This window comes from Pygocentrus nattereri, chromosome 2 (assembly GCF_015220715.1).
Source record: "Pygocentrus nattereri isolate fPygNat1 chromosome 2, fPygNat1.pri, whole genome shotgun sequence".
Taxonomy (NCBI): domain Eukaryota; kingdom Metazoa; phylum Chordata; class Actinopteri; order Characiformes; family Serrasalmidae; genus Pygocentrus; species Pygocentrus nattereri.
This window is the reverse complement of record NC_051212.1, coordinates 49,898,953-49,925,552: the sequence shown is the minus strand read 5'-3', so window position 1 is coordinate 49,925,552 and position 26,600 is coordinate 49,898,953. Positions and strand designations below refer to the sequence as shown.

The 26,600-nt window shown below is 39.8% G+C and overlaps 1 protein-coding gene across 1 annotated transcript in view; it reads left to right on the top strand.

The window, feature by feature from the left end:
* Positions 1–26,600, top strand: part of clstn2 (calsyntenin 2) — a 398,921-nt gene that overhangs the window by 295,209 nt on the left and 77,112 nt on the right. Inside the window, exons 7-8 of the mRNA XM_017723092.2 lie at positions 6,806–7,063; positions 14,420–14,541. Of these exons, the coding sequence (XP_017578581.1) occupies positions 6,806–7,063; positions 14,420–14,541 (380 nt within the window). The remainder of the gene's footprint in view (positions 1–6,805; positions 7,064–14,419; positions 14,542–26,600) is intronic.

The window sequence follows — 26,600 nt, the reverse complement described above, 5'->3', positions numbered from 1 at the left end:
CCCAACCGCTCAACCTCTCCCATGTGGATCGTTGGAGACGTCTGAGGCTCCGGCTTCTAAATATGCAATATGTGGCACTAAGTGTTTATTGGTTGAGCCTGGACCGAGTCTTTAAGAGCCTTGAATTATGGCCCACCAAAAGCTTCCTTGATCCGCTCATCTAAATGCAAAAAAGTCTTCGCTGCTGTCTTTTGCATGCCCGCCTTGCAAGCCAAAGGCTTTTTTCCCCCTCAAAAGCCCTATAATCATTATCTAATATGCAATAAAACGAATTATAATTGTTTTTAATGCAACATCAATTTGTAGAAGCATGAAAATGGTGGGGAATAGACAGAAGCGGGCGGCGTTTGTTTGGAGAGGCGCTCCACCTCTTCGTTTCAAAAGCACGTTTGCTAATTCCATTAGATCAACAGTGTACAGCAGTGGTGGGATCCATGCATAAAGGGAACCTGGTTCTTGAAAGGTCTTTTGGCTTGATTGCAAAATTTGGTAAGCATTTGTGTGAACGCAGTGTGTAAGAAATGATGAACACATTTGTAACACCTTATCATGCTTTCATATGTGGCTATGAATATTTATAAAAATGCATTACACTTTACAGCCATGGTCATTATGCATGATGAACGTTTAACATCATGGGTAGTGATCACCATTGTAAGAGGCAATATAATGTACACTCAGTCATCCGATCCCGCCAATCAGGGTCTTATGAAGATGTTAATTACCTGGAGCAGTTGACAAGTACAATAAGCAGCCTTTTATAATGGGGTAATAATAACATATGTCTAGCAATAATAATGTATACCCATAATGTGAAGTATAATTTCTGCTCATTACATGTTATGTTGTCAGCGGCAATGTAACATATGACATAATGGGAAGGTAAAGAAGGTTTAGTTTGTTTTCGAACATTGGAAATGTGGTGGCTGTAATTTAGTTTAGTCTAAACAGGCCTCACTTTCCTTAGAACTCAGATATCATTGCTGTCGGAACAAAAGCTCCTATCTCCATTTTTGTCATTTTTCAGTTATTGACATAATACGAAAATGCCTGTTGCCTTTTACATTGTGTGTAAATTTCATGACAAATGAACGAAAAGAAATGGCTCAAAATAACTTGGAAAAAAACTGGTTCCATTGACCTGCATTAGAAGTACAATTGCCTTTTCCTTCTCCTGTAAAGTTACTATTTTGGAGATATGAGGTTTTGTTCCAACAACAGCGATATAAACCACTTGCAACCTCTCCTAGTTGGCTTATAATAGCATCTGTCAATAATAATCTACACCTATAATTACAAATATAAAGTCACTTTACCTGAATCTTGCAAAGACTTGTTACAGCACATTAAAAATGAATATAAGCTTTTCCTAACATGTTGTAATGCATTCATAAGCCATGATTAGCATGGCTATGGGTTTTTGAAACAGTGTATACACTTTATAGCCATGCATTATGAATTGTCAACAGTTTGTCATCAATATTGTTCATAAAATGTTCTGTTGTCAGCTGCAATATAACATGATATAAAACATGGGGTATAATGTAAAACTAAAAAAGTTTTAGTTGTAAAGCTAAAGAGAAGGTTTCCTTTACTACTAGCTTGTTTTTGAACATTGGAAATGCTGTGAACCTTATTTTAGTCTAAAATATGCCTAAAAACTTAGTCTATTTAGCAATAATGTATACCTATAATAACAAGTATATAATTCACTTTCTTCAAACTTGCAAATGTTACAAAACACTAAAATAGAATATAAACTATTATCCATATGTTATAATACATTTATAAGACATTATAACCTTGGCTATGATTATTTGTAAAAAATACATTTCACTTTAAAGCCATAGATTATGAATTATTAACATAACGTTTATGCCTCATCCACAAAAATCCACTCGTCTAGAGCACTCAAACATGTTTACGTTTGACTTCTTTTAAAAGTATTTGAGAAGGACATTGTTGAAATCTGTACTAGGAAAAGAAAAAAATGTAGATTTTCATTTTAGCAGTCAATACTGAACATCAGAAGTAAGGCCAAGTCCAGAGTGGGATTCGTGTTCAGACCTTTTGTTCAGAAAAAGTCAAAATCACACAACTGAAACTTACACAAAGTTAAACCTACGAAGTTAAAGATTACAAACTTAAAACCTAATAATTACCAAAGCTAAAAACCCAGGTTATCTCCACAGCGGGTGCACTCAAATGAAGACGATGAAAGCTGATATGCAAAGACGAAATCCAACACCGCAAACTTAACACCTAAATCTAGTAATCATTGTAGGCTAAAGCATACTGCCACAGCAGGCATGAAACATGTTTTAATGTCTGTTTATGTCTTACCTGTGATGACTCGATGCACTGAAGTACCATCTGTCCAGGTGTCTGAATGTAACTACTACATCATTTAAAGTGGACAGGGAAATGAATCTAACTTCAGCTTCATCTAGTCTCAGACCCATCATGTCAGAAACCCTTCGTTCTTCACTCAGTCAAGAGAGACACGTGTGAAATTGAGATTATAGCTGCGGAAGTTACTGCAGTGGTTTTGAAAGAAGCGACGGAGATATTGAAATGAAACATGAGTATCACGTTATATGCGAGTGCATTTAAAGGTGAATTTAGGAAGATAAGAAAAATCGAGAAAATGCCCTTTCGAGGGTTAATTCCAATACATCTGCATTTCCTCTAGTTCCGGGTGGAGGGAAGAGTTAACAGTGCAGCTTCGGTCTTCCCTGTTGCTCAGGGCTAGGCTGGGTCGATACTAAACTTTGATGAAAAGAAGACAAGGGTCATTGCTAAGGCTGAAGCTGCCCTGGAAAAAAAATGCTCAAAGCCAGAGTATGAGATGGAATCTCATTGACCTGTCCCTTAGTGGTATTTCAAGGAATGGAGTCTGGTAGAAAAGAGCTCAGACGCTCGCTTGAAGACTGGCGGGTATATTTATCGTCCAATATTGATCGATGTGAATAAATATTGTATAGCTTAAATTCAATGTTGCTACTATATTCTTTCCCTCCCTCTCTCTCCCTCTGAGTTGGGGGGGTAGTGGGGGTGATGTTGGGCTGTAGATTGAGAACACTGCTGTGTCACTGGTGCGTCTCATCACTCATTCTGTCCCGCTGCGCTCGCCGTCCTGCTGTCACCTCCAAACAGAAAAGATTCAATATCCTCCCATACCCTCGAATAAAGCGCAGACCGAGAGGCATGACTGAGCACGAAGGAGAGGCAGCGTGACGCAGGGTTCTGATTAAAGATAGTTATGCGCCTGTGCATATTTAGGGCATCTGTTGGGCATCCTAAAGCCAGGGCGGACTGAACTGTGACTAGCTCAGGGTGCGATCTCGTAGTTTTGAATGTTGTACTTTCTGGGGATTTTATATTTTGTTGTTTGTTGGGGTGAAGGTAGAAATATTGTTGATTAGAACAGCCTCAAGGTTGGCGAAATCCTCCTTTGCATTGCTTTTTGGAAATACGATTACCCTGCTTTCATGCCGGCAGTGACACAACACTATTTAGCAGCTAGTGGTCCTTCATTTCCAATGTTAACTGCCGATTGGAGGCAACATAAAGTGGGCAGAATGGCCCACATGACAAGGTTGAGCAAAATTTAACGTTATGCAAATAAGAGTGAAACAATGTGCCAATTACCAATGAGATTTGAGCAAGGCAGTATGTGCAGCACTGTGAAATGGTATTCTCCCTTTTATTGGTTCCTATGTATTCATTCCTACTAGAGATGAAGAAATGGTGGCCGTGTTGCCACAAGTAGTCAGCAGTGATTGCAGCAACCAAACGCTGTTTTTTTTTTTCTCCTACTAACTCTACAGGCAGTGAAGCACTATGCAGGGATTAAATTTATAGACAAGCAATATCTCCAGTATTTTTAGTGGGAACACATGAGCAATGAGTGACCAGTGAATTGGGCAACAAGAGGCAACATCTTGATTTGCGGGCTCTAGAAACCAAAGCCCAAGTCCAAAGTTTTGTTGTTCTAACAGTGTGAAAGCAGGGCTAGACTTCCTTGCTTATAAAAACAAGGCAATTTGCATAGCACCTTTCATACACAGTGCCAATTCAAAGTGCTTTATACAAACACAGAAAAAAAAACATTAGTAATATTAAATAATACAGTCCTTAATTGATTCAGGTCTTATTTAGAAAGGTGGAGTCACCATTGGCAGTTATAAATTGGATACAGGGTGGCTATGGCATGTGGAGTTCCCCAGGGATCAGTTCTCGGACCTTTTCTGTTCTGTTTGAGCTGCCTTTGTGCCAAATGCTACAGAACGGCATTGATTACCATAGTTTTGCAGATACACAGATAGATCTGGCTCTCTCACCAGATGACTACAGGTCAATAGTTTCACTCTGTCAATGTTTGCATATAAATGATTCGTTTGAAGTAAATAAGTTGGCAGCATCTTAGCTTGTGGGCTCTAAAAAACAAAGACCAAGTGCAAAATCTTGGTGTTCTAATAGCTTGAAAGCAGGGTTAAATGTACTATATAAAGGCAAGGCAATTTGCACACCTGTCATGCACAGTCACAATTTAAAGTATTTTACACAAAGAACAATAAAAGCATTAGGAAATATTAAATAATACAGCTTATGCCATCCTGATAAGTAGCAGCCCAGAAAGGCTTTTGCTAAGTAAACATATCTCTTTTGCAAAGATAATAAAAACATAGAAGGGAATTTGAAATAAAGACCTTAAGTGTTCTTGCAATTAGCTGATTATGGGTAAAGTGCAGTAAGATTAGAGTGAAAACATAAAAAGGGGCTCAATCATAGGCAGATGAAAAGAGTTTTTCTGACTTCAAGAGTTTTGAAGAGAGTTTCTGGCCCAGATTTAAAGTTGCTACATTGGGGGGTCATCTAAGTTCTTCAAGCAGTCATATGCAGTATGGCAGCTAAATGTTGCATCACCGTGTTTAGTTTGGGCTCTACTAGCTAATTCTAGAAGCAGCATTGCGAATGGGCTATAGTTGTTTAATGGCCTTTGTGGGGGGGGTATAGTTAAGAGACCATTACAATAGTCCACCCTACTGGAGATAGGCTTCTGTAGGTCTTGCTGGGACATAAAATGTTTGTTTCTGGCTATATTTTTAAAATGATTGAAGGCTGTTTCTTTCAGAACACCACAATTTCAAGCTTTGTCTTTGGTTTTTAGAGCCTGTGAATCAACTGACCAAGTTCACTGTCTATTTGTTGCCAAACATAACAGTCTCTCAGTCTCATTATTTAATTCAAGGGAATTACTTATGTGCTCCACACTATTGGGCTGTAGTGACCTGTGAGAAAGCCAGATGCATATGTGTATCATTTTCATGACTATAGTAATCAATCTTGTTCTGTAGCAGTTGGCACAAAGACAGTATATATAGATTAAACAGAAGAGGACCAATAACTGATCCCGGGGGACACCGCATGTCATAGCCACCTTGGAAGATTCATAACTGCCAATGGTGACAAAGTAACTACAGCCTTCTATAGACGATCTGAACCAATTAAGGACTCCTGAAAGTCCTACCCAATTTTCCAACCTGTCCAGCAGCATTCTATGATCTACAGTGTCAAGTGCAGCACTGAGATCTAGTAAAACCAGAAATGATATTTTACCTGAATCAGTTTTATAGGAGTGGTTTCAGTACTGTGGTGAGGTTAGAAGCCTGAATGGAGAAAAAATGCTTGAGTTTAAATAAAAAAAAAAGTGAAGAGTTGATTGAAAATAACCTTCTCAGTGACTTTAGCTACAAAAAGAAGATTTAAGACAGGTCAGTGGTTGTTTAACACAGAAGTATCCATAGTCCTCTTTTTTAAGAGCGGCTTAATTGCTGCTGTTTTAGTGACTTTGGGAAAGTGCCTGATAGCAGAGTCATTAACTATTTGCTGCAAATCAGTCACTACAAAGTTAAAGATAGTTCTAAAAGAGTCAGACAGCAGTGTGTCGGGACAGCATATAGTCCAGGGCTGCCCAAAGTGTTGTCTACAGGCCAAATAAACCATCCTCACAGTGACAATTTTAGCCCACATGGAGAAAACACTTACATGACTAGCAAACACAGCTTTGAGCAGTTGTAAACACATAAAATCACAATATTTTTCATTGAAACACAAAAAACAGTTTTTTTTACAGTTTGGGACACATTTACTTTACTATTGTATTTTTATACAAAAATGATAAGGTTTGAATATTAATCTGTTTATTTATTTAGTATTTTTACACAGTTCCATGAGTTGCAGTTTGAACTAGTCCTTGAATGCTCGATATATGTTATTAAACTCTTATCTTCCAGTATTTTTTTTTTTGTTTTGTTCTCATCAAAACAAAATTATAGCATATTTTTTAAAACAAAAACTTGACTTTAAACCTAAATGTGCTTCTTTATTTTGAGAGGAAAAAAAAAAGTTTAGGCAACCCAGATATCATCCACATAGTTTTGAATTTGTCATGGTTGTGATGTCACAACCTGCACATTTCAGTTGACTTTTAACATTTTGTTCCAAATTTTGTTTTAAAAGCTTTAGCTTTTTAAGAGATGTTGTGAAATGACCATGTGAATATTGATATAACATTTATTATACATATGATTAAAAGTAAACATGGGGGTAAAGCAATAAAGTACAAAAAGTGCAGAAGACAGGTCTTTTATATAGTATTTGTACAGTTTTCACTCATCTCATTCAGTCAGTTCTTGCTATGTTAATGACCTCATGGTTTCTATTTATTTCTATTTTTTTTTCTTTTTTTGGGGATTTCTCATCATAACTTAATCTAAACTTGCTTCTGTTTCTTCTGCAGGTGCTGCTTCAGGCAGCACCGATCTTCTCCCCGCCCCCAGTGCTTCCACCAATTGGACAGCCTCCCTGCTGACAGACAGTGGGCGGGACAGTGACCTCATATTCCGGTTTGATGGACGGCAGGCCGCCAACATTCCAGAACGAGTGGTTCCTCAGAACCTTACAGACCAGTTCACTATCGCAACCTGGATGAAACACGGCCCCAGCCCTGGACTGAGAGCCGAAAAGGAGACACTGCTGTGTAACTCTGACAAGACTGGTAAGGCTAAAGCCCTAGCCTATAGGAAATGGGGTAGAACCCACTACTGTAAACCCTTGATCCTTAGATGTATAGAGCTTTTGCTTTGTGGGGCTCTATTGTTTGCATATATATATATATATATATATATATATATATATATATATATATATATATATATATATATATGTGTGTGTGTATATATATATATATATATATATATATATATATATATATATATATATATATATACAGCATGACATGTGCAATGTCAAACATTATTTCCCTGCTGCCCAAACCATCTCTTCAAGTATGGTCTTGTGAATTGCAATGCAGGTTAAGTTCTAGTGGTATATAGTGTTATAGTAGCTATAGTCCGTCTGGTAGTTCAAATTCTCTGGAAGGTATGCAAGATACAAAACTCTCCAAAGTTGTTTAGTTTGGTGCTGTAAGGTCACACATCGCTGAGGTCAGAAGAAAACCACATATCTCCAAAATAACTACAGGAGAAGGAAAAAATCTACTTTTAATGCAAGGCAGTGGAACCAGACTTTTTACCAAGTCATGTTGGGCTGTTTCTTTTAGTCCATTCATCATGAAATTTACACACAATATAAAGGGTAACAGGTATTTTCAAAATATGTAAAAAAAACGGGAGACATACGGTTTTCTTCTGACAACAGCGATACAAAGCAATGATTTGGGATTGATGTCTCTGGTTTCAGAGGCTGAGGCACCCCTGCTGTGCCTACAGTGTTTGCATATTAAATAATACTGTGCTGCATCTTTAGGTCATGACCTATTTTGTTTTGACTCCAAGCATAAATGTGTTATTGAACTCCTGCTGGTGTGGGTTTCCTCCCTCTGATTTTGTGATGCACAACAATGTGCACAAACATTCCTCCTTGTGGGCATTCTTTATTAGGTTAGAGAAACAGTACATTAAAATGTACATTTTTTCACAATTAAAATGACAAATTGGTCTAATAAATAAGTACTTTTATAATTCTTATTATGTAGTTTTATCTCAGTGCTGCATTGTTTTAGACAACGTTTCTAGTATCAGTGTTACCTGCTCAAAAGCATACAGCCCTGTTTTGCCATAAATTTGCCAATATAATTTATAAAAATGAATTGGGTAGTTACATACTGGCACCCAAGTGGTGAAATAAACTGCCCTTATCATTTGAACAGAGTCCTTTGGGGGCAGTCATGGGCTGGAGGTTAGAGAACCAGTCCTCTGACAAGAAGGTTGCCAGTTCGAGCCCCTGAGCCAACAGTACGTGACTGAGGTGCCCTTGAGCAAGGCACTTAACCCCCAACTGCGCTGCGGGTAGGGCTGCCCACTGCCCTGGGCAAGTGTACTCACTGCCCCCTAGTGTGTGTGTGTTCACCAGTGTGCATGTGGTGTTTCACTTCACGGATGGGTTAGATGGCAGAGGTGAAATTTCCCCGTTGTGGGACTAATAAGGGTCACTTAATCTTTGCTAGCTTCTGTATTCATATGAATATAGAATACAACATTACAGATGAACTAATAAAGTGAAACACAAACCATTACCATGATTTGAATATCAAAACGTGTATAAATGTGTATTTAAGGTTAAAATAAACAAACAAAAAAACTGTGTAATATGAAATGTAGAAGAAAAATGAAAAAAATAATAAAATGCAAGGAATGCTGGGAGGCTCTGCCCCAATCACTGCAATATTCAGAGACAGGTTGCTTGAGACTGCAAGTAACTCCCACATTCCCACCATCTTTGGCAAAGAAAACACAGCTTATTACTGTAAAATCCAACAAAGCTAAGCTCTTCATCAAAAAGATGGACCTGCTTCTCCCTGAATGCTCTATTCTTTATAGCAATCTGCACCTTTAACAGACTTTCAGTGAGCTAAGGGTGATTTAATAATGCATGAAGACATTACAATAAGCTTTTGTTATCACTGGCAATAGCTGACACCTCTAAGGGCTGCTGGAATGCTTGACCCATTTGTGCTGACATCAATAATGATGAATGAAAGACAGTGGAGGTCTGGTGGCATTCAGCAAATGAGGTCATGCTAACTGGTTCCCATTTGCTTTCATTCTTTTTTTAGACAAACGGTCATAATTGGGTGAATTATCATTATCATCACAGGGTGATCAGCACCCTGTAGTAGGTGCATTTACAGTGAAGGTGGCCATTAAAGTTTAAAAGAAAGTGCAGAACTGAAAGACGTGTTCACATCAAGAGTCACTGAAGGTCACAAAAGAGCTATCGGGCATTTTAATTAAGTTTTTTGTTGGCGCTAAAGAAAAAAATCCAAAAGTGCAGACAAACAGTCCTTGTTGAGCAGGTAGCCCGGTTTTAGGTGTTGAGATTAGGGCTAATAGAGCAGGTCAGAAAAAAAGAAACTGCCAGGAGTAGAGTTAGGTGGGGAAAACTGGGACAGAGCAAAATAAAGACTCCCTCAGCACCAGTGGAGTTGATTAGACGGATGGATTAGGGCTACAGATTAGGACTAGTGGAATTGATCTAGCCGTAGTGAATAGGTCAGTACGCGACCTCATTTTCCCCCAGAGAGGCCCCCTGCTCTGCATTTCTAGACATCCTTGATATTAATGGTGCCAGCAGGAAAGGTACACACCTTGGCAGACTGCCCTATAATATGACAAAAGAAGCTCTTCGTGTACTTCTGTGGATTGGAAGTAAAGGCTATTGGGGCCTGATTGTCACAATACTGATTTTAAGAAGGTAATTCACAAACGATGTTGGACAATATACAACAATGAGGCATAACTTTATGACCACCTCCTTGTTTCTACACTCACTGTCCATTCTATCAGCTCTACTTACTGTATAGCTGCACTTTGTAGTTCTACAGTTACAGACTGTAGTCCATCTGTTTCTCTGATACTTTGTTAGCCCCTTTTACCCTGTTCTTCAGTGGTCAGGACCCCGTTGGACCCTCACGGAGCAGGTACTATTTGGGTGGTGCATCATTCTCAGCACTGTAGTAACACTGACGTGGTGCAGTGTTAGTGTGTGTTGTGCTGGTCTGTTACCTGTTCTCCTGTTTAGCTTTGGAAAATTCCAAAACGAGGTTTTTTTGCATCATTCATCACACTTCTCAATCTTACATCGCTGTGTTCCAAACTTTTGGAGTGTGTTACAGGTATCAAATTTGGAATTAGCAGGTATTCACTAAAGATTATAAGGTAAAATATTAGTTATTAATGAATTATCGTCATCTGTCCCAACTTTTTTGGAAAGCGGTTCATAAAAAACCTTCGTTCTGAAGGACCAGAACTGAAGTGCTCCATGAAGTAAATGCGTATTTAAAGGAAAGAGGAAAAGGTCATTTTGCGTTATGTGGCATGTAAGCTAGCTGGGTAGCGCAATAGCTAATCTAAATTAAAATTTCGTAAGTTTTCAAGAAACGTGATCCGTGGCTTGCTAAAACTTTCAGCTAGATGGGACAAGTTTATCTAACTGACTTACAGCTGGTGCACAAGCGAACATTGCTATCCCCATCACGTTAGTCAAGTTGTTTTGCTTCTTTTCTTTGAACGCTGCATTTGCTTCATGTAGGACTTGATTCTGTCCATCACAGGCTTTTTCTATGCACAGAGGCTCGTGATTTAAAGCCATTTGAACCTCCCAGTGCTGTAAGCTGTGTAAGAATGGCACTGCAGAAATGACTGTGACTGCTGCAAAACTCACAGGCAAAGTCAAATTGGAAATGAAAGGTTTTTGTTTGGGTTTTTCTTTCTCACGTTCGAGGCCCCTGCCTGATTATATTGTCCAGATAATATGTTGGTCAGGTCTGAGTAGCTAATCAGGGTCGTTCTAAGTTGCAGTAAATGCACTCCCACACGTTTTGGGTCTGGGTGGGCTGCTCTGCGGATGGTACCCGAGAGGAGGATGGACTGGCTGTGATGGAAGCCGGCTGCTTGGCAGGCCTCTATCGAGCCTCATTGATCATGGGCGTCACGCCGAGCGAGTGTGAGACTTAATCAATTCACACACTCTACTGAAGAGCAGCCATGCGTGCGACGTCGGCCAGAGCCAGAGGCACACGTGCAGCCTCTCAGGAGGCTCAAGGAAGTGGGGGGTTGTGGGGGGGGTGAGGAGGAGGAGTGCGGGGCATATCTGTTTTTGTACATTTTCAGTACCTTTGGAGGAAAAAGAGTGGAAACTCAGGGCTATCCTACAATATGTGGATCAACAATGAGGGCTTCACTTAAAGTTTCTACTCTTTCTTTAATTAAAAGGGCAATTACCACATATAGGTACTGACGTACCGCTGTTGGTGGAAGAAAACATGTCCAAAATGGTAAATTGACAAGAGAAAGAAAAAAACTTTAGTAGTTAACTACTTTGCAGCTACTTTCCCAAAATTTGTAGCTAGTTCCAATTGAGCTATTTTTCCAGAAAAAATGCTGGCTACTTTTTAGCTGCTTTTTGAAAAGTAGTGCACTATTTTTTAGCTACTTTCAAAGCGAGATTGTCAGATATAATTATATAATATATTTAGTGCTGCAAATATGTTCAAAGTTTATTCATATTATATCAGTACAATGTCATTTATTTCATAAAACATCTTATGTCAGGTTGCGAGAACCGACATAAGCACTTAATAAATGTTCAAATACTGCTTCATAAACACATTCAGTGCTTATGAATGCGTCATGAAGTCCTTATGTAGGTAGCCTTCAAATAAAGTGTTACCTATTATTAGTAAGTGGTGATCAGCGCGTGGGGGAGCTTATAATGAGGCTAAACTAAAATTCTCTATGAAAGACTCAACGTTTGATTTGCCCCCCAGTAGATTGAGACTTTAATCACAGCTGCATGAGCATCTCTGGATCCAGAGTTGCTGTCAAAAGATGTCATGTAAAACACAAACGTATACAAAAGCAGAAAAGCCTTAATGTTGATCTGCATCCTAGGCAATGAGCAATGGAGCAGGTGGGATACATGCGTCCCACTTTTATATATAAATAATCATTATTGATTAATATTCTATAAATTTTGTTTATTCAAATATTAACACTTTTCTCAGCAAATAAACACAAACTACACAAATAAATAGATTTTGAAAATGTGTCTTGGTTGACTTTCACACAGTACTGTATATGAATATATATTGATGCTTTCGGAACAAAACCTTGTATCTCCATTTTTGACATTTTTCAGTTTTTGACATCATTTGAAAATGCCTGTTTCTCTTTACATCGTGTATGAATTTCATGATGACTGGACCAGACGTAATGGCCCAAAAAGACTTGGAAAAATGTCTGATTCCATTGACTTACATTAAAAGTAAAGTAGCTTATTTTCCGTCTGCTATAAATCAAAAAATACCATTACCATTTTGGAGATATTCCAGCTTTCCAGATAGACGAGCTGTAAGTCTGAGGGCGGCCATGGCAAGTAGCAGAGTGCTCTGACCATGCTTGGAGGCGTAATGCGAAGTGGCACACGTCAATATCACTTAAAGCGCAGAACAGCTCTAACAAACCCGTGCAGCCAGAGTGACAGCTTTAGCATTCGAAACCTATTAGAGCTATTTAGGGAGAAAGTGACAGCTGTTTAGATGTATTTATTTCCTAGTGGGTTTTTTTTAATGGTTGACAGTCCTACTGAATATTTTTGCCTTTAAGAGATGCATTTATTTCAGTGTTCTGTAAAAGTCCTATAACCAAACCTGTAGGGAATTTCCTGTGGCAGACAGCTTGGACTCTAGCCAGAACAGTGGCAGCCTTTTACATCACTGCATTGTCTTTACCTACTCCACTCCACAAAACAACCTAGCCAGCAGTGCGCGACCAGTTAATTGTGCTGAAAGACCAGCTGACGTTTTAAAATTTGAAATCTAGTTGTTTCTGTCATTGTTACGTGCAGAAGTCAGAGACCACCTTTTCATTTATTTCATTTCTGGTCCAAACAGCGGAAGTGTTACTAATTTTTAAGTGTCTAAATTGAAGAAATGCCACAACTTATGTATGTATGTATGTATGTATAGTTTATTTACCAAGAGCCAGTTTCTGCCGCAGGGGCCTTGGCCATCAAGGGCCTCCCTGCAATCTCCCACTGCCTATATGGCACTGCACCGCTCCACCATGCTGGACCGTGCGGGTGGTGGGCCCACATGGTCGCCCCATGTTGCCTCTTTGGGCTGAGCCCAGCCAGGTTACATGGGCTGCCCGGCCACCAGGCGCTCCCAAGCGATGCTACCCTCAGGCCTGACTCCAGGGCTAGGTCCTGGTGACCCTCTCCCAGGCAGGGTACACAATTGTCTGTGTCCTTTTTTTAATGGTGTTTTTGGATCGAGGTAATCTGGGTCTTCACTCCAGACCTGTTCGCCCTGGGAGACCCTACCAGGATCATATTGCTCCCAATGACTTAGCTCTGAAGATCCCTAGACCGCTCAAGCCCTTCTGCCACAAAATGCCCCGAACCAGGAAGGGAACCAAACTCCTGGATAGGGATTGGTCCCTCCCCTTCTCAGGGGTTGCACAGGGTGAGAGGCACCAGGCGGGTGTGGGGATACTCATGAGTCCCTGTGGATGAGAGGGTTGCCTCAATGCAAATGTAAAATCGCAGAGAGGAAACTCTGACTGTTGTCTGTGCTTATGCATGAACCAACAGGTCAGAGTATTCGGCCTTCTTGGAGCAAGTGGGCGGGGTTCTAGAAAGGGTCCCACCTACAGACTCCATAGTCTCACTGATAGATCTGGAGAGGTGTAATTGGGAAGAACGGCCTGCCTGATCTAAACCCAAATAGTGAACTGTTATTTACAAAACATGGTATCTCCAAAATGGTAACTTTACAGGAGAAGGAAAAAATCTACTCTACGTTTAATGGAGGTCAATGGAACCAGACTTCCTTCCAAGTCATTTTGGGTCATTTCTCTTGGTCCATTTATCATGGAATTTACACACAATGTAAAGGATAAAGGGTATTTCCAAACTATGTCAAAAACTGGAAAATGACAAAAATGGAGATACAAGGTTTTGTTCTGACATCTATACGCCCATATTAACTTCTGAGCAATAAAAAATGTTCTCATAGCTCGCGAAGTCTGTTTATCTGATGGGAACAGGATGCATCTTTAGTCATTTTTTTAAACAGTTTTGAAAACTGTATTTCTTTTCCTTTGACAATCTCCTCCATAATGCAAGTGGATTGTCTCCCATCTAATCTCCTTTGAAAACTTCAGTTGTCCTTGCAATTTTGACTAGAAATGAAAAAAGTGAAGGTGCTCTCTGACTTTTGCACAGTATTCTGCGCAGAACGTTTCCATACATTATTAGATGGTTATCTCAGGGTATGATAGATGTATATGGCGTATTTCTGCTGATGTGTTTCTTTTTTGCTTGTTGGCAGAGATGAACAGGCATCATTACTCACTGTACGTTCACAACTGCCGGCTGGTCTTCCTGCTGCGGAGGGACTTCACACAGATGGACACATTCAGGCCGGCTGAGTTCCACTGGAAGCTGGAGCAGGTGAGAGGGGCCTCATAAGCCCACCGTTCAACACACCTCAAACTGGCTGTGACAGGAGGATAGAAACCAGGGGAGCAGGGTTTGGCTGGTCGAGTGTACATGACTAGATCGAGTGGCCAAACAGCACAAATCTGGTGTTGCCATTTGAGGGGACAGTATATGAACAGTTAATAAAAAGCTAATAGAAAAATAAAATATTAAGTGGTTTTACCTTATGAACTTAACTTTTTTCCTCATTCCATTCAGGAACATTAACATTAGCCATTGTGAGACAGGCCTTTGGTTGCTTAGAAGATACCTTAGGTTCCTTGGTGACCTCACAGACTATTGCCAGTCTTTATCTTGGTGTGATCTTGTTGGTTGACCACTCCTGAGGAGCATAACAGTGGTCTTGAATTACCTCTGTTTGTGCACACTCTGTCTGACTGTCGATTGTTGGACTTCAAACTCTTTAAAGGTGGTTTTGTGACCTTTTCCAGTCTGATGATCATCAACAGCTCTTCTTCTGAGGTCCTCGAGAATTTCTTTTGTTCATGCCATGATGCACTTCCACAGACATGTATTGTTAAGATCAGTCTGTCGTAGATCAACTGTTCTTTAAATAAAACAGGGTGGTCACTCACACCTAATTGCCATCCCATTGATTGAAAGTACCTGAAGCTGATTTCACATTCAAATGATCTGCTTATCCTAAAGGCTCACAAACGTTTGCCACTTACAGACATGTAATACTTGATCAGTTCTCCTCAACAAATAAATTACCAAGTCTAAAATTTTTGTCTCATTTGTTTAATTTGGTTCTCTTTGTCTACTTTTTGGGTCAAATTTATACAGAAATCTGTCAATATTCTAGAGTTCACAAACTTTTAAAGACCTCATTACAGAAATACAATATTTTATACTCTACCATATGAGCTTTTTAGAAACGTGCTCTCGTTCTGACTTGAATGCCTGCAGCACTTTCCAAAATTTAAAACAGGAGTATGTTTACCACTGTATTTATCATCTATGCTCAAATCATAATAATCATTTGGGGACTGAAGACACAAACTGACCCAGTTTATTGTCTTCAGTTGTGCAACCGTACAGCGCCTTTGTGTTGTTAAATTTCCATAATGTGCCACACATTTTTGATAGGAGACAGATATTTATCCATTTCTCGGTGTTAGAGTTGATTACTGTTGTTAGCACGACTGGTAGCCATCCACTGACTCACTGGGTCAAGTCTGTTGACCATTCAGGGCCTGTGCTCCTGATCTGTACTCATTCATGAATTATTTATTCATTTACCTACGACGTCCTTTGATGCTTGTATGACATTGTCGACCTGAGAGGGTTAATGGAGCCTACACCGAATTTTTCTATGTTTACTTCACAGTAACAACATAATTTACTAATGACTGCTTTCTGTTTTCACTGGTGTGGTCTTAACTTTTTAGGAATTGCATTCATAAGAATTGCCTCACAAAGTAGCAAGATAAATAACTAGCATTTATTATACCAGTAAATTGAATATTTTTGTCATGTTTCATAACCAAATAATTATTATCTAAATTAATTGTTGGGTGCAAATTGTTGGGGGGGTAAATTATGTAAATTTACCTCTGTAAATGATGACCATAATTAACAGTCATTCATAAACAATTAGACATTGATTAAGTTGCTGTTTATGAGGGCTTTTTATCATTAAGTGTTGCCAAATATTTCAGTTGTTAAATATGATCCTACTAAAAAGTGAAGGGGCATTCCAGAAGAATAAGTCACCTGAACAAGTAGGCTTTATATACATGTATACATTTACATTTACAGCATTTGGCTGACGCTCTTATCCAGAGTGACTTACAGTTTGATCATTTTACACAGGTAGGCGAAGGTGGTGTTAGGAGTCTTGCCCAAGGACTCTTATTTGTATAGTGTAGGGTGCTTATCCAGGTGGGGATTGAACCCCAGTCTACAGTGTAGAAGGCACAGGTGTTACCCACTACACTAACCAACCACACTGCTGTCATTTTTCAGTTTTTGACATAATTTAAAAGTCCCCATTGCTCTTTACATTGTGTGTAAATTTCATGATGAATGGACCAAAATAAATGGTCCAAAACGACTTGGAAGAAGTCTGGTTCCATTGACTTGAAGTTACCATTTTGGAGATATGAGGTTTTGTTCCGACCACAGAGGTATATAAATACACTTTTGTGATATATATACTGAAATTTAAAAATACACCTTGATATAAATTCTTTGGCCTTTCCACCCACAACTAGTCACCGTCTCAAAGACTGATGCCTGAAATATGTCCCAATACATTAGAGAGACGAGATCCAGTACACACATTTCTGGGTGTACCTGCACCACAGAGCAAATCCCATTGCAATGAATAGGCGCAATTGCCATCAAATCCATGGTAGCAACCCCAACCTCCAACATTTAATTTCCGTTAGCTGTGAAGTTAGTGGGTGGAACGATTTTCAGCGGCATGTTTGCAAAGGACTCTTCTTTATTTATCAGCGGTTTGTTCACATATGGCTGGTAATCCGCGACTGATTTGGTCCTGAGACTTTGTGAGCGTTGTTGTAATTTACGATTCGGAGCGGCTGGATTTAAAACGTCTTGCCATTTGATTTGTTTATGTCAGGGACAGCTTCGGTTCAGCTTCGTTGCTGTATTTCTTCCTTTGTAGAGGTGGAGGATCTTCTGAGTCACTCGTGGCTCATGGTAAAGGTGCGTATGTGTGTTCTATCATGCCTCTCCTCTGCCGCTGTGCAGAACACCGGGGTATGGTGAGACGTCTGTAATCAGGATGAAAAGCTCTCTGCAGCAATGACCTCTTACAGCACACGTAATGATAGCCCCACTCCTGCACTGATTTTCTCCTGCAGTGTCCCTCCACTCACACATCCCATTCCCACCACTTTGAACATCACCGATTTTATGGAGTGCTGTAGCCCTACATGTACTCAGAGTGACTTCGACATAAACAGCATAGATTTCCGAGGATACAACCTGAAAATTACAGGCACGAAAAGGGCAGAAAATGCAAGAGAACACCAGCAGACCTTTAAAGGAATAGTTGGGCATCAAATCACATTGTACAGTTTTCCACTTACCTCTGCTCTAGTCTCTCCGCTAAGAAGCTATGGTTAGTATGGTGTAGTGGGTAATGCCTCTGCCTGGACTGTGTTTCAGTCCCCTGCCTAGGCAAACATTCCACACCATACGGATTGTCCTTGAGTCCTTGGGCTAGACTCCTAACACTGCACTGCCTTCACCTACCTGTGTAAAATGATCAAATTGTAAGAACCCTGGACCAGAGCGTCTGCCAAATGCCATACATGTAAATGTAAGATGACTCTGGTGTCCAGATGTGGCTTTTTTTAGTTTAGAACTCGAACTACGAGGATAAGGTTGCTAACAAACACTAGAAGTCAGTAGAATCCCTTTTCTTCCCCGTTCTGATGCTCGGTCTGCACTTCAGCAAGTTGTCTTGACCACCTCTACATGCCTAAATGCATTGAGTTGTGGCCGTGTGATTGGCTGATTAGCTATTTGTGTTAGCAAGCAGTTGAACCTAATAAAGTGGCCGGTGAGTGTATGTTACTATGCATAACACATAGAATGTATTTATAATGCCTTATGAATACAGGATTCATTGCAAGCATTATATTAATTAATTCCAAACTCTGTACATTAAAAAGAGCTTTTAAGTGGTTCTGTGATCGATTTGCAAGATTTTGCAGGCTGGGCATGTTCCAAATGTCTGGCAACGAGGGAATTTTCTGCACAAGCTGAGAGGCGGGCATTCAGACAAATCTGATGTAGAAATATGACTGATCACACACGCAGAGTAACATCTGTTTCCTCAGCCATGAGAGCCTGCAATTGTGTCAGCGATTGCAAATTACCTCTGCGTCCAATCTCCCTGACTGCCGATTTACATATTACTAGTGAGGACTTTTTTATATTGCACTCTATGGCCAAAAGTATGTAGACACCCCTTCTAATGTAAGTGTTTCTGCCACACTCATTGCTAACAGATGTATAAAATCAAGCACATAGCCATGCAGTCTCTACAGATGAACAATGGCAAAGGAATGGTGCATGCTAAAGAGCTCAGTGATTTTAAACGCTGTCATTTCCATAAGTAAATTCGTGGAACTTCTGCCCTGCTAGATCTGCCCTAGTCATCTGTAAGCATTATTATTGTGAAATGAAAGCATCTAGGAGCAACAACAGCTCAGCCAAGAAGTGGTAACTCATAGAGCGGTGCCACATCTGGGTTTGTTGGGTGCCGGGAGAACACTGCCTACTAGAATGCATAAGAGTAGTTTGGTGGAGGAAGGATAATGGTCAGGGTGTGGACTCGCCCCTTGTCCATTGAGGGGTAATGTTAATACTACGGCATACAAGACATTTTAGACAATACAACTTTGTGGTGGCAGCTTGAGGAAGACCCTTTCCTGTTCCAGCATGGCTGTACCCCTGTGCACAAAGTGAGGCCCATAAGGTCATGGTTTGACAAGTTGTGGAGGAACTCCAGTGGCCAGCACAGAGCCCTGACCTCAAGCTCAATGGAAAATCCTTTGGGATAAACTGGAATGTTGATTGCAAGACAGACCTTCTCGTCCAACATTGGTGCCTGACTGTCCACATACTTTTAGCCATATTGTGCATGTACTTTGATCAAATTAGTGATAATATTCTATGTGTATGAATGTGTGTAAGGGGTGGCTGATATGGTCATATATTACTTCAAAAAAATTATGCCATGGTCAGCTTTTCTGACCATATTGTGCGTATTGTTAGAATTACCACAGTACAGACCAACTTCATCTGTCATAAGATGCTCCCAAGTGGCCTAAATGTCTCAAATTTGACCGTGTTTTTGGCCATTGTCAAGGGGAGCATAACTGGTCTCACAAGTTTGATCCCCAGTGATTCTACAATCATCTGTGGTTGGGAGAGCAAGTTACCACAGTTGGCCTTGTTCTCTCTAGGTGGATAGGAAGGCCCTACCTCTCCCATCAACACCAAGGGCAATATTAGCCAGCGTAGATGTATGTTAGCTAATAAAACACAACTGGCAGTTGGCGTTCCCCACCACGCGCATACAATTGTCCAATAATGTTGCAGCAGTTTAGATACCTCGGAGGAAGCTTGTGTAGCCTTCAGGCTCCTAGTGCTGTTTTTAATGTGGTCACTGGTCATTTTGGATAATAAATAAAATGACTATTTGCACTGTGGACAATGGTTCCTATCACCATCGCTGTAAAGAAATCAGAATGGGTAAGTTCAAACCGTTTCACAGGTCCTTCTACAGAAACGTCCACTTTCTGTAGAATATATCCATCCATAGCTGTCACTGCTTGTACCGATCCTCATTGGTATTACACAAGAAAGGTTACACCAATGATATTTTTAATGAAAAATACATTTTACCAAATGGCTCATGGAATCATGGAATATCCACTAAAATATAGCGTCCATTTGTATTCTATTTTTTCACAATTACCTAAGAATAAAGTCGGTCACACCAGTGACGTCAACTAAAAGCTTCATATGCATCATGAGCTAAATGAGAAAATCTCTAACTGAAAAGACACAGTGGATTTACCACATGCTTTTCTTCATAGATCTTCAAAACATAGGTAAAAGGAAGTCAAGTGACGTCATCCGTGCGATTTTTATTTCAAAATAAGTTTTTTGTTACGCGGTAACTCCAGTGACCCGACTCCTGGGGGACAACTTTCATTATGTGTTTTATAATATTCATTGGCGTTTGTTTTCTTTTTCATTTAATTCATATGTTTCATAGTCATGTGTAGATTATTGCAGTTAAAATTGCAGAAAAATGTGTGTCCTCAAAATATGGCCTCACCCTTTCCACATGGCTGGGGGATGAGCTCTTCTGTGGTGCGTGGAATTCGGTATAACTGCTTCAAAACCCAATATTGCTACACTGAGGCTCAAGAAGGTGTAATTCTTAAAATAACTTATTAATTCATTTTAAAATATAAATAAATTGTAACCCTAATATGTTTTTCCAGTTTTTTTATAACTCCGTCGAATTCCACTTTAACTGGTAGCGCTTCTGCGCTGTACTTTTCATGGCACTTTTTAAACGTGGCACTGTTGAAATCCGAAACATCCCAATACGTGTTTTGTATCTTAGAATTGCCTCATGCTATACAAGTGCTTGTGAATGGCTGCCAGTACCTCAGTGAACAAAACAAACAAAATCAAAGAGTCAGTGTATTTGAGTGATCGTTACGGCAAACAAAGTCCAGCCTCGCAGCATGAGCTGGCTCCGTATGCCTGCAGGCTACTGGTAGTTCATTACAGGTCAAAAGGAAAATGATTTCTCTTCGAAACAGCAGTGTGCTGTGTTTTTTTTTTTTTTTTTCCTTTTTCTGTGGCCAGGCATGGTGCACCAGGATAATGGGTGCAGGAGGCAGAATAAACAACCTCTGAAGTCAGCAGACGGAGGCCACGCAACACCTGTCAAAGCAACAGGACGCTCCCTCTATCTGCATACTTGCTCTTTTTTGACATCTACACACAACATGATACAACACAACAAAAGCACTGTGTCAGCAAGAAGCGCTGATCCTTTGAGGTTGCAGCTATTAAGTGCAAAATAACAAAACCACTGCAATTCAGTATCAATTATTATTTACCCAATACCATATTTTGTGGGGCAGTCGTGGGCTGGAGGTTAGGGAACTGGCTATGTGACCGGAAGGTTCCCGGTTTGATACCCAGCGCTGATAGTACATGACTGAGGTGTCCTTGAGCAAGACACCTAACCCCCAAACTGCTCCCTGGGCTTCTGGGATAGGGCTGCTCACCACTCCGGGCAAGTGTGCTCACTGCCCCGTATGCGGTGTTTCACTTCACAGATGGGTTAAATGCAGAGGTAAAATTTCCCTGTTGTGGGACTAATAAGTATCACTTAAACTTTATGTTCATAGAGAGCAGATATGAGATATGGCCTATAGTATGTCAAACGTACACTTATGTGGAAAAAAACTATATAAAAAAACTATATATAAACTAAAAACTATATATTTTATAACTATTAAAAAAACAATGAAATATTCAGGTCTTACATATTTACGAGTTATGATATATTTCAGCTCAAGGCATCAATAGAGATTGTAATCAGCTAAACATGTACAAAAGCATCCTTTATGGGGTGCTTTATATTAGGAGGTATCTCTCCTGAACCCTAACCTCATTGTGAAAGTAATATTTACATTTTTTTGTGTTGTTTTTTTAAAATGAAGTTGAAAGATTTCAATTCATCCTTGGTTTAATTTGTCAAAAAAGGGATATTTGGGGATATTTCCACATATTTCTGACACAAAAAGAGTTTTAGTTTATAGATGGAGCCTAATTTTAGTCACAGACTTTCATTTTCAGGAAGTGCGACTGCATGGTGAGCAGCTAGATCCCATTGCTTTAAAGTAAAACTACCAAAACGTCTATTTTCTTCAATTGTCAACTTTCTGTGTTTTAATGATGAATGTTATGATTGTATGTGTGTACAGCTGTTTAAGGCTGTGTTTGGTAGTTATGTGCTGTTTGTGCCATTCTTCTCTTCAGTGGTGCAACTGTACAGGGCCCTTGTTGTCAGATTTTGAACTTCATAAGATAAGAAGCATTTTCAATGGGCTATGGACTGCAGGCAGACCAGTCTAGCACCTGCACTCTCGGATTACACAGCCATCATTTGCAGTGTTTATCATTGTTGAAATAAGCATGGATGTCCCTGAAAAAGACGGTGTCTAAAAGGCAGCGTACATTGCTCCAAAATGTGCTTAATGTTAGTGGTACCTTCACAGATGTGCAGGTTACCCACTAATACCCCGACATACCATGATAGACTCTGGCTTTTGAGCTTTATGCAGGTAACAATCGGAATGGTCCTTTACATCTTTAGCCCAGTAGGGCCATTGTTTCCATAAACAAGCTGAAAAGTCGACTCATCAGACTCCAGTACACGTTTCCACTGTGCATCAGTCCATTGATGGTTGAGCCCAGAGAACTCGGCACCGTTTCTGCACATTACACATAGACCCAGTGCTTAATTTAGTGACTGACAGTGTTTATTGATAATGATTTTTTAAGGTATTATGGAGCATATGTGATTGTATCCATCACAGAAGCGTATTGGTTTTAAAGCAGTTCTGTCTGAGGTGTTGAAAGTCATTGGAGTTCAGTTGTAGTTTTCAGCCTTTTCAGAGAATGCAGAGATTTCTGTCAATTCCTTGAGTCTTTTGATGATAGTATGCCATGTGCTGGGTGAAATACCCAAAATCCTTGCAATCCTTGGCCGAGAAATGTTATTTTTAAACTGCTGGACTTTATGCTGATGCATTTTTGGAAAAGTGGCGAACCTTGACACATCCTTATAAAGGACTAGGCCTTTCCTAGTTGCTTCTTTTACACTCACCGGCCACTTTATTAGGTGTTCAATTGCTTGTTAACACAAATAGCTAATCAGCCAATCACACGGCTGCAACTCAATGCATTTAGGCATGTAGAGGTGGTCAAGGCAACTTGCTGAAGTGCAGGCCGAGCATCAGAACGGAGAAGAAAGGGGATCTAAGGGACTTGGAACGTGGCGTGGTTGTTGGTGCCAGACGGGCTGGTCTGAGTATTTCAGAAACTGCTGATCTACTGGGATTTTCACACACACCCATCTCTAGGGTTTACAGAGAACGGTCCGAAAAAGAGGAAATATCCAGTGAGCGGTCAGTTCTGTGGACGAAAATGCCTTGTTGATGTGAGAGGTCAGAGGAGAATGGGCAGACTGGTTCCAGATGATAGAAAGGCAGCAGGAACTCAAATAACCAACCAGAATCTCTGAGGAACGTTTCCAACACCTTGTTGAAAGTATGGCACGAAGAATTAAGGCAGTTCTGAAGGCAAAAGGGAGTCCAACCTCTTACTAGCAACCTAATACCTAATAAAGTGGCTGGTGAGTGTATATTCAAGCATAATTGCATTACATGTTTAAGGTGTTCTTTGAACTTTTCATAACATTCCTAGTCTTCGATTGCTCCTGTCACAGTTTCAGAATGAGCATAAATTTATGGAATACAGCAAAGTTGATCGGATAAAATATTGCATATCTTAAGAGATATATCTTATATCTCTTCATGCTGTTTTTGTACATTCAAAAATCACTATTTTTAATTTTACCTACATTTTACCTGCTGCCCCAGCTGTAGGTAAACATAAACAAGCTGAAGTGTTGACTCATCAGACTCCACTATACAGATCCACTGCGCATGAGTCCATTTGTGGTGAGCTTGAGCCCAGAGAAGTCTTAATTTAGTGACTGACACTTATTTTTTTTTTATATTCGACATTCAAGAGTTGATATGGTTTTCTGAAGCAGGTCACAGCATTTGTCTTTAAACCTCTGGAATTAAATAATTGTGGCCCAAGATTCTATATCTAGTCTTTTTAAATCTAAGGTACAAAAAAAAAAAAAAAAATGTACAAATGTAGTTTGTCTTAAAAAGTGACCACTTTCTCATAGGCATTCTGGCAATGATGAAGCAACCCTTGCAGTGAACTGAATAATAACAGACTGGATTCAGATGCTGCAGTGTCAAGCCATATTTACCACCAGAAGTCACACTGGAGGCAGAAAGAGAGGGAGAAATATTGGAGAAGCACTGAAATGTCCACCCACCTGAACCATTCCTTGACTGCTTTGTCTGCCACGTTCTTTCACTCTTGCATTGACTGATAACAGTGTCTTTGCTCGCTGATAGACTGTAAGCAAACTAGGCATGTTCTGATCTTGGTGCACAGCTGACTTACTCTCATGCCTCTCTTTCTCACCTCCCTCAGGTGGGACTGATAATCGGCCATGTCTAGCTGCAAGATAACCTTCAGCCAAAATGACATCCTCTTATGTCGGCTGTTCTTTGTGATTCCTATGTTATGTCGATTAAAATAAAAAAAGAAATGCTTGAGTTTGAATGCTGTCTGTTTGTAGTCTTTGTAGATCTTGTTTTGATGCTATCAAGTCAATTAATTAGTATTTGGAAAGTAAGGTTCAGGGAGTTAAGGTGAATAGTGAACTGTCACAGCTGTCAGCTGGAATGGTGTACCACAGGGATCAGTTTTGGCGCCTCTTTTATTTAGCCATTTTTACCCACAGTTTGTCTCTGAGGTGCAAGCCTATGATGATGTCCCCTAGACCATCAGCTTTTTCATGAAGAGTAGAACACACTTGGAATGAAATGGCTATATGTATAAGAGAACACACTCTGTCTGAGTTGTTTACAGCCAATTTAAAGTCTTAAATACAGTACTATATTTCTAAATAATTAATTGCATTTCTTTTTCCTGCACCTCTGTATTTTTAATGTACATTAACATGTGTGCTCTGATGTACACCTGAGGGCGCTGTTGCCTGAGGGCAAAAGTTTTGGCGCCCCAGTCAAATGACATTTTGTTGAGTTTTGACAGTGAAAGTAAATCAACACATTCTCTACAGAGAACACACTTCAGTGTACTTTAATGCACAACTACTGCTTATTTAATAACCATAAAATGTGACCTGTGCAAAAGTTATGGCACTTTTTGTTTTAGGTTATCTAACTAGCTTCTAGTAGCAAATATCTGAACGTTCATGCACAGTTCAGAGAACAAACCTGAAGAAGTCTTATAAAGTCTTAGAATCCTAACTTTTCCTTTTTTTAACTGTTAGAGGTCTTAAATTTAGAGACGTCCAGGCACGTTTCAATATAGCAGGTATCGCCCTTGTGTTTGCTCTGTTTACTTTGCTGCAGTTGCGCCTTTATAAACAGACACTCGTCAAAATCCGCAGCAGTTAGAAGCACTTTCAGTATTTTCTGAAGCTATTAAAGTGGTTTGAATGTCTGTTGAACTGTTCAAAAGAGGAAGCTTAAAACCCACATTATCTCCAGCACCAGAGTTTCTGCTGCGTTGAAACTGCGGACAGCCAGAGACTGTTTTCTTCCTCTTGTCAAGAGTGAAATGCCACCAAAACCATGTAATAAATACACTCTCGCAATGTTTTTTGGAGAAAAAAAAAATATAAACATCCTTTTCCCAAATTACATGCCATTTCTGTTTTAGGACTGCCGATAATAGAAATGTTAGCCTTTTTGAAGTTTGAAACATATTTACATTCCTACTGAAGAGTAATTTCACATAAGAAGTCCGAACAAAAGCTATTAGTTCAGAGTATGTAGTACCATGCAAATGAGAAGAAATTGAAGTGCTTTAACTGCATGTTAAAGAAACATTAGAGCAGTCAATCAAATTTGATCCTAATCAATGTTAAACATACTCAAATGTTCATTTTGTAAAACTATAGCTAAAAAAACAAAACAGCAGTCCAGAAGTCATAATAAATATATACAGACTACAAAATTAGCCACAATTTTACTGTAGCATGAATTGACAGAGTATCATAATCTTGCAACATAATGCAGTTGCGTTATCTATGAAAATAAAAAGTGGATTGAACCCAAAACCATCTCTTCTTCTTCTTCTTTCGGCTGCTCCCTTTAGGGGTCACCACAGCGGATCATCTGCCTCCATCTCGCCCTATCCACTGCCTCCTCTACGTTTTACACCAAGAACCCAAAATCATCTAATACTCAATATTACCTTGTTAAATTGGGGAGCAAAAAAACAAATCAGGACATCTCCACTTAAACTAGAAAATGACTGGGTCATCTTGCAAATGAATCCAGAACAGTCCAGCAAACAAAACATCTGTGGTCTAAACCCCATGCATCAAACACAAGGCCCACGGTCCAAGTCAGGCCCGTAGCACGATCCTGTCCGGCCTACCACTTATTTCATTTTCTGTGCTGCACTGCAACATGAAATGCACTCCAACCCCAACAAGGACAGTGGTTACACCTCACTCCTACCATACCAGTCACATCACCAGACACACTAGCTGTGTTTCAGCAGCACTCCAACCAACATAAACACTTTGCTAGCTCAAAACCCACCTAGTTCACCAAAAGTGAGAAGTGGACAGTGAACGCTGGAGATTTCAA